The sequence below is a fragment of the Euwallacea fornicatus genome, chromosome 6, assembly GCF_040115645.1.
Source record: "Euwallacea fornicatus isolate EFF26 chromosome 6, ASM4011564v1, whole genome shotgun sequence".
NCBI classification, from domain to species: Eukaryota; Metazoa; Arthropoda; class Insecta; order Coleoptera; family Curculionidae; genus Euwallacea; species Euwallacea fornicatus.
The window spans coordinates 5,642,613-5,655,920 of NC_089546.1; the positions used below are offsets into that span (position 1 = coordinate 5,642,613).

General features: G+C 34.1%; 2 protein-coding genes across 6 annotated transcripts; one reads left to right on the top strand and one right to left on the bottom strand.

The window, feature by feature from the left end:
• Positions 1 to 494: 494 nt before the first annotated feature.
• On the bottom strand, positions 495 to 4,114 carry qm (quemao). 4 transcript variants are annotated; one of them, XM_066283383.1, is made up of 8 exons: positions 4,063 to 4,114; positions 3,909 to 4,009; positions 2,226 to 2,380; positions 2,032 to 2,176; positions 1,846 to 1,966; positions 1,654 to 1,793; positions 1,500 to 1,602; positions 495 to 1,288 (listed from the first exon to the last, which is right to left on the bottom strand). In XM_066283383.1, exons 2-8 carry the CDS (start codon positions 3,912 to 3,914, stop codon positions 1,095 to 1,097), a joined length of 864 nt encoding a protein of 287 aa, XP_066139480.1. In that variant the 5' UTR covers positions 3,915 to 4,009; positions 4,063 to 4,114; the 3' UTR covers positions 495 to 1,094. The 4 variants fall into 4 exon arrangements, with proteins under 4 accessions (XP_066139480.1, XP_066139479.1, XP_066139482.1 ...); XM_066283382.1 differs by lacking the exons at positions 3,909 to 4,009; positions 4,063 to 4,114 and adding an exon at positions 3,671 to 3,902; XM_066283384.1 differs by lacking the exons at positions 495 to 1,288; positions 3,909 to 4,009; positions 4,063 to 4,114 and adding exons at positions 1,362 to 1,391; positions 3,671 to 3,902 and having other exon boundaries at positions 1,463 to 1,602.
• A 203-nt stretch (positions 4,115 to 4,317) lies between these two features.
• Cdc16 (cell division cycle protein 16) lies at positions 4,318 to 8,082 on the top strand. Of its 2 annotated transcripts, XM_066283379.1 has the most exons (10): positions 4,318 to 4,523; positions 4,590 to 4,739; positions 5,288 to 5,461; positions 5,524 to 5,686; positions 5,741 to 6,217; positions 6,275 to 6,364; positions 6,420 to 6,576; positions 7,249 to 7,401; positions 7,461 to 7,813; positions 7,877 to 8,082. In XM_066283379.1, exons 1-10 carry the CDS (start codon positions 4,452 to 4,454, stop codon positions 8,023 to 8,025), a joined length of 1,938 nt encoding a protein of 645 aa, XP_066139476.1. In that variant the 5' UTR covers positions 4,318 to 4,451; the 3' UTR covers positions 8,026 to 8,082. The 2 variants fall into 2 exon arrangements, with proteins under 2 accessions (XP_066139476.1, XP_066139477.1); XM_066283380.1 differs by lacking the exon at positions 5,288 to 5,461.
• The last annotated feature ends 5,226 nt before the right edge of the window (positions 8,083 to 13,308 follow it).

The following is a 13,308-nucleotide window of genomic DNA, read 5'->3' on the forward strand; positions in this document are numbered from 1 at the left end:
GTTAGTAATTAGTTATTGGTGGTGGTTGTTTATTTACGTGTATTATTCGTTGGGTGATTCAGCCAAGTTGCGATGACGATGCGGCCAACTGTAGGACTGGCGATGTATAATCCCTACGACTTGGCACTTTTGGGTAAATGATTCTATTGGTACGCGAAGTGAAATAAAGACGTGAAGTAGAGATTCGGCGTTATATTTCGTCTAAGCTGTAACAGTTGTTAGAATGAAGATCTTCTATAGTAAGGTATGCGTTGTTGGAAAATATGTTGTTTAAAAATGCAGTAATCAATTACGCCTTCTGCTAGTTGTATACTATGTTGGCTGAGAAAATGTTAATCAGGTCCAGTTAAAATAATGCTACAAAAGTATGTTTGTCCGTTATTTTATTTCATGGGGGCTTTTTCAAAACTAAATGCTGTAGTCCTTCAAGAAGACAGAAGATTAAAATTTCAAGCAGGAAAACGTCATTCAGGAAGATAACTTTTGCTATACGCTTGAAGAAACAAAATTTAATATATTGTTAGAATTTAAAATTATATTAAATAATAAAATAACACTTTCAAAATATACATGTTTGGTGCTGTCAACAATATCAAGAGGACTCTTAAGTATCATAAAGAGTAAATTTGACATGTAAAATAACACTTTTAAAGAAGAAATACTGACAAACGTTATAAAAAAAACTAATCTGAAATATTCCCTATATTTAAGGGATCTGGTTACTTCCAGTAAAAATAAAAATATCTTCCGCAAACATAACTTAGTTGAATTTCAACAGCAAGGAATTTGGTGTCCCTCTACAATGCTTTGATAGATTTCTTTTCATACCAAAATAAAACATAGCTCTGAAGTACGTCAATAAGGTAACATATTACCGACATACAGTAAAAACACAGATATAAATATAAAGGAACATTATACGATTACAGGACCAGTAAATACTGAAAAACCCGTGTGAAAAATAGTTGTTAATGTTAAAACGAGTCCCAATGAAGCATTTGCAAGATAATTTTTTTCGCTTATTGCATATTTTGCCATATAAAAATATTTGACAAATTGTATAAAAAATATTCCTTAATCTATTCACATGAGGTTTAGTTTATCTTGGACAGAGAACTGATGAATTCCTCCATGAAATGATTAGGACCTAGCTTCTCTATTTCTTGTTTTGCATCCGTTTCCAAGTCTTGCAGAACTTTCCGAGTATAATCGAAACTTCCATATTTTTCTAACAAAGCTACACAATATTTTTTAACTTCAACATCTTTGGTACGTTGCCTCAAAATATCTGTTATAACCGAGTTAAGGAAAATATTTAAAAAAATACTGAACTAAACCAAATACCAATGTTTCCATAGAAACTATTATTTCGATCTCTAGATCGAAATTAACTGCGAGTTAAATAATATCAAATTGATAATATAAAAGAAAATGATAAATAATTCAAATAAAAGAACAATACCCAATAAATATTTATCTTCTTTTACAACAAAGGATACGCATTATTTGGTTATCTTCAGGATGGCTGTGAATGGCATGTAGAACTGGAAAACTAAATTTTCCTTCTGTTAAGTCTTCGCAATAACTCTTGTGCAGCATATACTGCAAAAACTCATTTAATGGGGAATATGTACATGTTTATGAATGACTTACATCTTTAGAAGTCAAATTAATAAAGTCATCCCTGATTTGAAAATACAGCCCCAAAATAGCGGTTATTTTGGTAAAATCGCCCTTATTATTACTAAACAATTGCATAAGTCTTATGGCCAGCATAAACAAACCTCCAGTCTCTAAGAAAAGAATCGCAATAATAAGAAAAAATAATAATCTAATACTAATTACTTCTTATGACCATTTTTTTATACTCTTCTTCTGAGGGACATGTAAAGTTATCTCTCCAATATATCTCCATACCTTGACCACGATACAGCTCTAATACTTGTTCCAAAACGATTGAAACTGCCTTTATAAGTATCAAAAAATCATATATGTACCAATCAAAAAAAGGTGTTAAAATCTTAGCCTTACGTCTGGATGGTCTAGTTGCAAAACTCGCTCGATCGCAATAAAAGAAGCATAATTGGCAGCATTTATTGTGCTAGCAATTCCGTAAATAGAATGAGCAACAGGTATTCCTCTTCTAAGAATTGAGTTATCTTGGATATCATCGAGTCTGGAAAGTATCCTTATAGCTGATAACGACTTAACTAAAGGAGACTTACAAAAGACTAGAATTGTGCAAAATTTGTACAATATCTGTAATAATAGCCAACTTTTCTTCAGGAATTTGGAGCCACAGGTTAAATGCCCTCGCTAGTTTAGCTCGAATGTTTTTGCCAGGAACTTGTAAGATGTAGTTAAAAGGTTCTAATAATTGCTAAAAATTTGAATTAATTGATTTGAAAGATTTCTGTTCAGTTGTAAATAATTTCAAATGTGAAGATTTGTTGATTATTTTTAAATTGACAATCAAAAATACGTCAATCTCGTAAACATTGTAAATTGCAAAACTTTGATTAAGAGCCAAACTAGTAATGTGCTCTTATCTTTAACATCAAGTTAATTTTCATTTAAACCAAGAAATTCATCAATACTTGAGTTTTTTTCAGCATATTAACAAATTAGTTCTACCTGGGATTCTTCTGAGGTAAGTATATTGTAACTATACATGGATGTTTTCTAAAGTATATAAAGAATGGGGGTTTAAAACTGAATTTTAATTATCTTTATAAAATAAAGAAAAAAAGAAATTTGATGAACATTAGGAAATGAAATCTACGAATAGAAGGACATTTTTCCAGATTTTTTTATTTTTTACTTGCATTACAAAAGAGGAAAATCTATTTTCCATTTTCAATAGAACTTTTCAACTAAGGCAATTATTTTATTTTAATCATCACATTTGAAATCTTTCCTTGTTCACAATTATTTTGCCTCTTCCTAGTTTTTTCATAAAACACATAGTAATTGACCAAAATACTTGTTGAAAAATTTAATTTACACATTCAATACACAGGAAAAAGTTAAATCCAAAAGTTTAAAGATTTATTACTTTTATTCAAGGTTTTGTGGGATAATTTTTAAAAGTATATATACATATTTATTTCATATTGATAAAAAAAGACAGTGAACATGAAATTTTTTATTTATATTTGAACTCTGATTCAAATGAGGTAAAATGATGAGATAGAAAAAACATAGTTTACTTTACAGGTCTTATTATCTAAGAGTTTACCAGGGAATAGTAGGGATGCATGGAAGATTCTGTGAGATATTAATTGAATAGTTTTAATAGTTATGGAATTGACAATAACTCAAAGTAATGGCCACAAATTTTTCATTACAAAACATGTTTCGAGCTTCATTAACAAAAGTCTGTGATTGTGGGGTGTCAAAAACTGCTATCAAATTATTAAAATAATTACAAGCTTTTTAACTCAGTTTTTGCCAAGACCTCAAGCTTCAAAAACTTTATTTATTCCTATCTCCAATTGAATAGATAAAAAATATGATTAATGCTCTCGTGATAAAACTAATCTTGCGCAATAGAAATATATAGGTCCAATATTATAATAAATATTCTTTTTTACTTGAAAATGTGATTTGTACATTTTTCCGAACTGCTACGGTTAAACGTAATCTTAACTAAATTAATTTTAAAAAATACCTCATCTTGTTCCTTCTCGTTGGTGCGGCTGTAGGGAATTTTTTGTATATTTTCTTTACTCGTCATGTTAAAATGTAAAATTGCACTCTGATAAAAATGGGTAAAAAGATTGACTTTAATTGAAGGTGATAGATATCGTTGATAGAAAGGATTTAACAAAAAATCTCAAAAAAGTTTGAAAAACATCAACAAATATGTACATAAACATAACCTGACTCCGCACATTTCAACCACATACTTTCATCCTACACTGCTCATAATAAGCTGTTTACATTGGTGACTGGGCTGCAGAAAGGAGTGAAGGCAACATTGACATTGTCGATATCTAGTACTTATTTCCTGTAATCGACTGTTTAGTGAAATTATTGAATATATCTCAATAGCCTTTTTACATTAGAACTTTTTTAAACTCAGACAACCAAAAAGGAGCAGTATACTATAGGTATGAACGATTTGACTGCATGAGAAAATGTCTGTCAAAAAGCTGATGTTCTGATTGGACACGACTAGCTGATGGATAGTTTGCTGTACTATGACGAAAGATTTTCGAAGGTTTCCTGCATTACTATTGGTAGATTTAATTATGTCACGTGGGGCATCACCTGTTTCCTGTCAGAAGTCCACAATCAACATTTGATTTGTTTACTTAGTTATTTTAAATCTATTTGAAAATGTTACTACTTTAACAAGTATTTGTTAAATATTAATGTTACTAATAAATTTTTATGCATTAAATTAAAATTAGTTTATTGTTAAATAAGAAAATTACCAATCCTCCGAAATGAAAACTTTGGATAAAATATCTGTATTAGCAGAGAAGTACAGGAAACTGGTACAACAATATGTAAACTTGGTAAGCAGGACGAAAAATAATAAACTATTATTAAAAACCATAAACCTTTTATTAAATAATTTTCAGCACGTTTATAGTGCTGCATTGTTTTGGGCCGATAAGGCTGTAGTTCTGACAAATAACCCTAAAGATGTGTTTTGGCTAGCACAATGCATGTTTCTGCAAAAGCAGTACCAAAGGGCTGCATTTCAGTTACAGTCCAAAGGCCTAGATAAAGTAAGTTTAAAAAGTGATTGATCAGTTACCAGGAAGAAATTAATCAATGAAAAATATTCTGAAACTCCAAGAAAAAAGCAATTTCAAGAATTTAAGGAGAATGGTTAATGTTGAGAGTATGGCAACAAGTTTTCAAGCACATGAATTGCAGCATTAAATGCCTTTCATTTTGCTATTGAATATATATAATATCGAATATTGAAAAATTACCTTTTTGGTAATTTTGTGAAGAGCATGATTTTCACAGAAACAATTAAAATTCTGGGGAGAGGTTCTTTCAAGGGTCAATATTTTAATGATTGAATCTTGTAAAAAGATTCATATTTATACTTGGATACAGTACAGTTGATATTGTGCTAATACAGTGAAGCAACCAGACATAAGATTTGAGCAGTGGTGAAATGACCATTAGGCACTTCAGTTTGAGCTTGAATGTGGAAATAATAAGTTTTAATACTGATATTAGCCTTCATACAATTTGTTTTGTGGAAAATTGTACTATTTGAATTGAAAGCTCTCTAAACTGATGAACATTTTCCACATTTTAGTCTTACCTCCTTTGTACTTATTTGACAGCCAAATGTTATTATGAAGCAAATGATCTCAATGAAGCCTTGAAAGTAATAAATAACAGTGAATTAAATACTCTTTTATGTAATGGTACATTTGATCCTAACATGTCTGAAGTTGAACTAACATTATTTGATGACACTCCAAAGTCTGTAAGTAACTTTCAAGATGTAATTTTAACATTAAAACTAATCAGATTTTACCATAATTTTAGCAAGCAATATCTTCATTTTTACTACTTAAGGGCAAAATATTAGAAGCAATGGATAACCGAGGTTTAGCCTCTGATTGCTATAAACAAGCCCTGCGGTATGATATTTATTGTTTTGAAGCCTTTGACCGATTAGTAAAGTACCAAATGTTAGACGCAAAAGAAGGTCCAATAATTTGTTTCAAATATTTCCTTTTAGCTTTTAATTAAATTTTTATAGAAAGAGAACTTCTCCAATCAATACCCATTCAAGATCAATGTCCTCCAGAAGAAGCAGCAGTTATGAAGAGCCTTTACGAATTAAGATTAAAAAAATATCATACTCCAACCCCCCATTTACCCCCTCCTGTAACTGTAATGAACCAACCCATAGCCAATACTCCTGGGAGTGTAAATTCTTTACCTGCAAGTCCCTACATTCAACTTCCCACTTCCATCAGCACTCCCATGATATTATCCAATGTTGGAAAGAATGATCACAACAAGATGCAAGTGGACACAGTAATAGATGCACAAATTGTAGCAAAGTTGCAATGCAGTTTAGAATTGCTGGTCTCCCAAGCAGAAGTCTTGTATTATAATTGTGATTATCAGAATTGCCTAAAGTTAACAGAACAAGTATTGAAAAAAGATCCATATCATGAAGGCTGTTTGCCTATTTATATATCATGTATGGTGGAATTGAAGCAAAGCACCAGTAAGGGTGGAATTTGTGTATAAAAAAATCGTATTATGGTTGAATTTTGTTTTATAGAATTATTCTCAATGGCCCATGCTTTGGTGGATCTATACCCAAATTTGGCTATTTCTTGGTTTGCAGTGGGGTGTTATTATTATGTAACAGGTAAGGCAGGTATTCAGGGAGAGTTAAGTAATTAAATGACTTTTAATACGCGCAGGGAAAAGCGATTCTGCTAGAGGTTATTTAGCGAAAGCCACTTGTATAGACAAATTGTTTGGTCCTGCATGGTTGGCCTATGGACATTCGTTTGCGAGTGAAAATGAACATGATCAAGCGATGGCTGCTTATTTTAAAGCGTCTCAACTAATGAGAGGGTAAGGAAGTGATAATCACCTGAACTGAAAAGAATTTTTTCTTCAAAAATCACAGCAAATTATATATTCTTATTGAATTTTGCCATTTCCTGAATTTGTTTGAACTTGCTTCTCGTTCAGTAAAACACGCTATAATTTATCAACAGGGTCCTAAATATTATTTACAAATCTATAAAGTTTTTTGGGTATGCATTATCTTTAACTGTTTTCTAAGATTTCAAAATTTTCTGTTATAAGAGCAATCATTTGTACTGAATGTAAATATTTGCAGCGTACAATCACAGCACATAATACTTTTATAAAACAGATAATAATTAAAAGTATGAAAACGATTAGAGATAATACTGCGCGTGAAATACGTTATTAAAATTAGTGATGTAAAATTTAAAATATCAAAAAATCTTGGATATCAGAATGAAACCTTATTAAGTAGGTTTTTTCACGTACCTTGGTTTCCTTTCTATCAACTCATAGGTCTAAAAGCGATTTTCGTAAAAATAATGTCTTTTTTATCCAAAAAAGATATCTACTAATTCACTCTATGGTTCATGTCACGTATCGTCCAAACGTACTAACGTTTTTCACGATTTGGACACAATAAAACTTCAATTAATTATCGTTGCATTGTCTGCAAATCTTGAAAACTAATTGAGTATCATTTATTATTTCCAGATGTCATTTACCCCACCTCTATATTGGCCTAGAATGCGGTTTAACTCATAACATATGGCTGGCTGAAAAGTTCTTCCTCCAAGCCCAATGTATTGCCCCAGAAGACCCATTCATCCTCCATGAACGAGGAGTAATTTCCTTTCAAAGCCAAGAGTAAATTTCTTTTTATCATATCAAAAACTTGCCAAATATCTAAGATTAAACATTTATAGCTATGAAAAAGCTGAAGACTACTTCAGGGAAGCATTGGTCAAAATTAAGAGAATTCAGTTGGGTTCTATACCCACAATTTGGGCCCCTCTGTTGAATAATTTAGGTCACGTAAGCAGAAAGTTAAAAAAGTTTAGGGAATCCCTACAGTTTCACAACGAGGCGTTGGTGTTGATGTCTCAGCATGTCCCCACAATTTCTGCCATTGCCTATGTACACTCCTTAATGGAAAACTATGATGATGCCGTGGAATGGTTCCATAAGGCTTTGAGTTTGAAACGGGATGATACTTTTAGTACTACTATGCTCAGTTATGTGTTGGAGCAATGGGCGGAAGAAAAAGTGCCTTTTTCGGGTAATTTTCTATTGAAACATTATATGCTTTGTTCAAAAAAAATCCTATTGTATTTTCGGGCAGATTGTCCAGAAGGTTTACCTAAATTCGAACCAATATCTCGTAATGTCTCAATGGAACAAAGTGGGCCTTCCTTGGAATCCGGCCAAGATATGCCGCCAGTGGGAAACGAAACCCAGAATGAGAGCGTCGAGATGAGTATAGACATGTAGAATTATTGTATTAGAAATTATTGTAACGAAGACTCTATTTTAAAATCTGAAGGTAAATTTGACTTTTCCTCGTTAAACTGAACGCGTAGGGGTTGAGTGGTTGGCGGTGATAAATCGTCCTGAAGCAGGAAAAAACAGTCAAAGACAATACGACGTCGGTAATTAGCCGCTGACAGGTCCTTTTTGCGGCCGTCCATCCCGGAACAGATTATGCAGTTAATTTTCCTGTTTTGTATACGTTGATCTGTGCGTGACATATCTTGATAAATGGCCATGTAGCTTAATCGATTCACAGCATCCGTGTCCACAGTCTAAATGCAAGAATCGAAATCGGTGACTTATTGCCTTATGAGTTTCTAGTGTTTTTCTTTACTAAGGTAAGTAATTGATGTTATTGTTGACTCTGATTTTAAGATCTATGGGTAAATAATTAATATTACTTAATATGTTGCAGATAATTAAAAATATTATTTATTCTATACGAAAAAATAGCTTTGACGTCTTAAACATAGCGAAAATACGTACAATACATGTTTTGGGTTCAAGTTTTCCTTCTTCTACCTATAGTATACTGGAGTACTTTTGATAAAAGATATAAAACATTTTGAAAACCCTTCCTGAATGATCCCATTACTCGAAAACAGACATAGCTAACTTTAAGAAAGCGTATAATTTAATTGTACTTTACGCAAAAATACTTGGAGAAGAAAATTACAAACAATAATCTGTAAAGTTCATTAGGAAATGCGATTTTATTTAACTTGAATCATGTTGCGAAAGAAGAATTCTACTTGTTACACAAAACAGTGCGTTTTCTAACTGGTTACATACATAGTTATTTTCTAATTTTGACAAATCAATAATCTGGCATTAATACAAGCTTGAAGACGTTGCTACATGCTTGAGCAAAGTTAGGTATTAGATCTTGAGGAATAAATAGCAATTATTCTGCAGCTCTAATAACAAGTTCGTGAATCGTTCTAAAAAGAATTCTTTGCGAGGTCAAAGCCCTGGAAAAAATATGCCGAACGTGTCCTACAGGATGTTCAAAAAAGAGTTTAAAACGTTTAAAGAGGTGATAGTATGGACCAAAATTAACAAACAAGTCATGGTAAATATGGGTCCTCAAAGTAACGGTTTCCGAAATATGAAAGTATATAATTTTTTGAAACGTTTGTTTGCAATTCTTTATTACTTATTTATTATGCACGGACAAATAAAAATATATTCTCTATCTCCTTTTTTTACCGCTTTTTTTAAAATTTGCTAAATCTCGTATTTTCTTATCATAGTAAAAGTATTAAGTGCTTGATTGTTGTCAGTGCTCAAGTTTTCGTTTGCTGTGGTTGTTTACTCTAACGAAGAATTAACCAACAAACAATGAAGCGTGATGTCCTTATGCTGAAGCTTATCTAAATAGCCCGATTTCTTAACATTTGGACGAGTGTTGTAGGCGACAAGTTTCTAGATCCTACGATTTCACCAAACGGATTAACAGGCACTGCTCACTGAAACTTTCTGCATAACTCAATAGGTGATCTTTCGGATGACGTCCTTTTAGACCAACGGCAACATACATATGTGGTTCCAGCATGATGGTGCTCTAGCTTATTTTTCGATTGCCATTAGGCAGCATTTATACCAAATTTCCATGTAGATGGGCAGGAAGAGGTGGACCTTTATTATGGGTTACACGATTGCCCGATTTGAACCCTTTAGATTTTTTTTTTTGGAGGGATAGTTGAAAACATTAGGCTATAGTGTTCCTGTAAATAGCTTCGAGGAGCTGCAGCTACGAATTAACAAAAATGCCAACAAAAACCGAACCAGTGAGGGAGTTTTAGAACGAGTTCGAATATTTTTTAGACAAATATGTCACGCCTGCTTGGAAATCGAAGGGCGTCGCTTTGAACATCTCATTTAACTTTATTTTCTGCTTTTGCTACAAGTTTGTTTTGTTTGTTTGTACATAATAAATAATTAAAAAATAATGACAAATCAATATTTTTATGAAAGAATAACCTTCCATATTTCGAAACCGTTATTTCCCAGATCCATATTTCCTACTCCTTTTTTTTACCGCCCTGTTTAGGGTTCATGTCAGGTGACAAAATCGTCAAATCTAAACGGTTGCTCCCGTCGCGTTAAAGGTAGTTATTTACTGCCGTAGTACGACGAGGACGGGCATTGTTGTCCATGAAAACAAATCTGTCATTAACAGTCCCACACCACGGTCTGTCACTTGGATTTAGAATGTTTTTAATGTATCCATCGCCCGTCATTATCCGTTGACCGCATGAACTAGATCAGTGCGTCCGTGGGGCATTATACCAGTCCAAGGCTGGGCATTTCCTCCCGCAAAAGGAGGCACGGGGCGAGCGTGGGCAATTTTAGCAGCTCTTGTTGGCTCTCTCCAAACTCGAATTCGGCAGCTATCATTTCTTCAACAAATTCTGGCCTCATCAGAAGAAAGAACAAAATCCTTCGGGTAAAAGTTCAGCCCACTGCAATCGATGAGGTCTGTGTTGACATTGTAGCCGAGGAACTTTTATTGGCCGGCGTTATCGTAAACCAGACTAAATGATTCATCTTCTTAGCGTCGAACGAGAAACGAGCAATTCCATGTACATGTCTAACTTCCCTTCAAAGCTCTAGTATTACCACGGTAGGGTTTAACCGAATTGTTAAGTGCAAATAGCAATTCTGCCTTTGGTGAGTCACACGTTTACGGCCACTACTGAGTATCCTGCCCAGAGTTTCTAAACACCAATTCCATATGCGGGAGACGTCGCTTTGAGAAATGCCTACTCGCTCACTTATAAACCTCTGGGAATGCTCTCCTTCCACTAAAGCCCCTGTTTCCACGGATCAATTTGTGGTATCACGTGGCGACTCATGGTTTCGTTTTGAGCCCTGGAATGATACTACTAGTCCATGCCATCAAAATAAATCTGGAATTAATAATTTAAGAGAAAGATATGTAACAAATTACTTTTCGGTACAAAAAGGGCACCGTTGGCGATGATAAACCGCAAATGTGAAGGTAACAAAACACTTTTGTGGCAAATTATTTTAAGACAGAAAAATCAGGCGAAGCAAAACTTTTGTAGCTGTATACGGAAGTAAATCGATGCCTCAAACGCAATAATTCCACAGATCCTAGTTGTGCAGAAATGCTCAAAATGCTGATAAAATGTTCCTACATGCGAATACATCTTATTCAGTAGTGTTAATAATTTCGTACAATGTTTCTGGCATTGATCCCATAAAACTATTCCAAACGGAACGAGCCTTAAGCCCAACCTAAAAGTATCGATCACAGTCCAAACCCATCAGGCCGAGCGCTCAATATCATTTACGTAAATCGGCCGTCATAAAGTCCGAACTGGAAACTTCTCCAGGTTATCTGCACATTCTGATAGGGCGACCCACAGGATCAGGCAAAAATCCCGGCAAACGTCGTCGACGCTACACCAGCGCGAAGTAGTCGGAAAGTTTTTGTTTTCCCCCATATTATTAGACCGGGCAAGAACTTTGTTCACGTGAAGGTTTCAATTATGTTGAGTCGAAGCTCACCAAGTTTAATAAAAGCGTGGCGTCCTGGAAGCTGCCAAGCTTTTTTCACGTCTTATTGATTTGTCTCAAGTAGAGATAATGTCCGTGTGGAATGTATTTTGCAGAACTTGGCCGGACTAAAACGACGTCGACCATCGATTTGTGGTGTCGCCACTCCTTTCCGCGACCCCCTTGAGGCGTCCTTGGTTCTGGCCCATCCAGAGAGGCTCTATTTGGGTCCCTGCTTGTATCAGTCGAAGAAATTTACGAAATCCTTCGAGAAATACGCAGATAGATCATATTGCCCTAAATTTTTTCTCGTTAAAGGAAACGTGCATCTAAGCCTGGATAGTTTCTCCGAATCCCAGGAATTTCGTCGTGTTTTTTTTTTTTTTAATGCAAATAAACATTTTTTTGCACTATAGTAATGCAAATTCAGTTATTCCATAGCGGCTTCAAGATGCCGATGCCTGGAATTTCGTCGTTAGCAGTGTTTGTCTTCGCTTACTCGTAAGTGATGTAACGCGCAGATATTCAATCAAAATATTTATACCGCATTACGGCACTTAAGTGTAGACTATTAGCATAGTTACGTAACTAATGTAGTTTGTCCCACGTTTCTATCTGTTTGGCTTAAGAGACTAAGTCAATACATCATTTTTCGATAAGACAAAAACTTTAATGATGAATTACAGGCAATTTGAAAAAAAACTTTTGATGTGCAAAGAAGGGACTTTGAAACTCGGTGAACTGGATGGAACTGATTTAGCTGACTCTCATTATGAGTAAATTGCTCAAGGAAGAGATCGATAGCGGCAAAACATTTACGGGGTGCCAGTTTGAAAACTTTCGACCAATACAATTTCGAAACGAGATTAATTTTTTTTAAATCTCCGAAACGCGCCGACTTTATTACCGAGAGGAAACAATTTTTATGTAGAATTCGCTGCGCCCCTTTCTGTTGCCACTACCCCGCAGAGCCATCCTCTCAAGTATCTTAATCCATAAAGGGGGTTAAATGCTACATCATTTTGAAGGGCTTTCTATTCTTTACATTCTGGTACTTCCTTTGCTACATTCGACTGTTGCGTTATCAAGTTGGGCGTGTTTGATCATCCTAAATTCATTTTCCCTATGAGTATTTTGTTAGCGACGAAACTAAGATTTTTGAAGTTCAAAAAGTGTCTTACGATTAGGAAATTGTTGTAATAAATCAACTTACTAACTTATTGATTTTTTTCTTTGTCGAGACGACCAAGAAAAAAAGATGCAACTGAACAAGGCCCGAAGTTATTTTTGTTTATGGGGAGCTAAGAAAACGTGCGAGAAGAACAGTGGATTTTTTTAATACTAGAAGTTTTAATTCTAATATAAGTCACAGAGGCGTTTTAGACTTAATAAAAAATATCTAAATTGGGTTTAACTACATACAAAAAAAGGGCTGTTCGGCGTGTTTCAGGTGAAACTTTTCCAATAAGGATTCTGAGAACCGTTGCAGAACCGAGCAATTCACTGCGTAAGGTTGCAATTCGAACTGGAATGTCTCATGGAATTGTACGGAAAATACTGAAATTAAATAAATTTCATCCCTACAAAAGGACAATTTTACAGGAATTTTGTAATGATAATTTTGCGAAATTATATCCAACAATAACCAAGTTTTTTTACCGACATTTGTCTCAGTGATGAGTGCACCTTTTCCCTTAACAATGGGGTCAACAAACAGAA

Coding starts and splice junctions, on each gene's coding strand:
- Cdc16 (XM_066283379.1), top strand. CDS start 4,452: ATGAAAACTTTGGATAAAATATCTGTATTAGCAGAGAAGTACAGGAAA. Junction 6,218..6,274: donor GGAATTGAAGCAAAGCACCA/GTAAGGGTGGAA, acceptor TTTGTTTTATAG/AATTATTCTCAATGGCCCAT. Junction 6,577..7,248: donor GCGTCTCAACTAATGAGAGG/GTAAGGAAGTGA, acceptor TATTATTTCCAG/ATGTCATTTACCCCACCTCT.
- qm (XM_066283382.1), bottom strand. CDS start 3,736: ATGACGAGTAAAGAAAATATACAAAAAATTCCCTACAGCCGCACCAAC. Junction 1,603..1,653: donor TTAATTTGACTTCTAAAGAT/GTAAGTCATTCA, acceptor GAGTTTTTGCAG/TATATGCTGCACAAGAGTTA. Junction 1,289..1,499: donor TGAAGATAACCAAATAATGC/GTATCCTTTGTT, acceptor CGGTTATAACAG/ATATTTTGAGGCAACGTACC.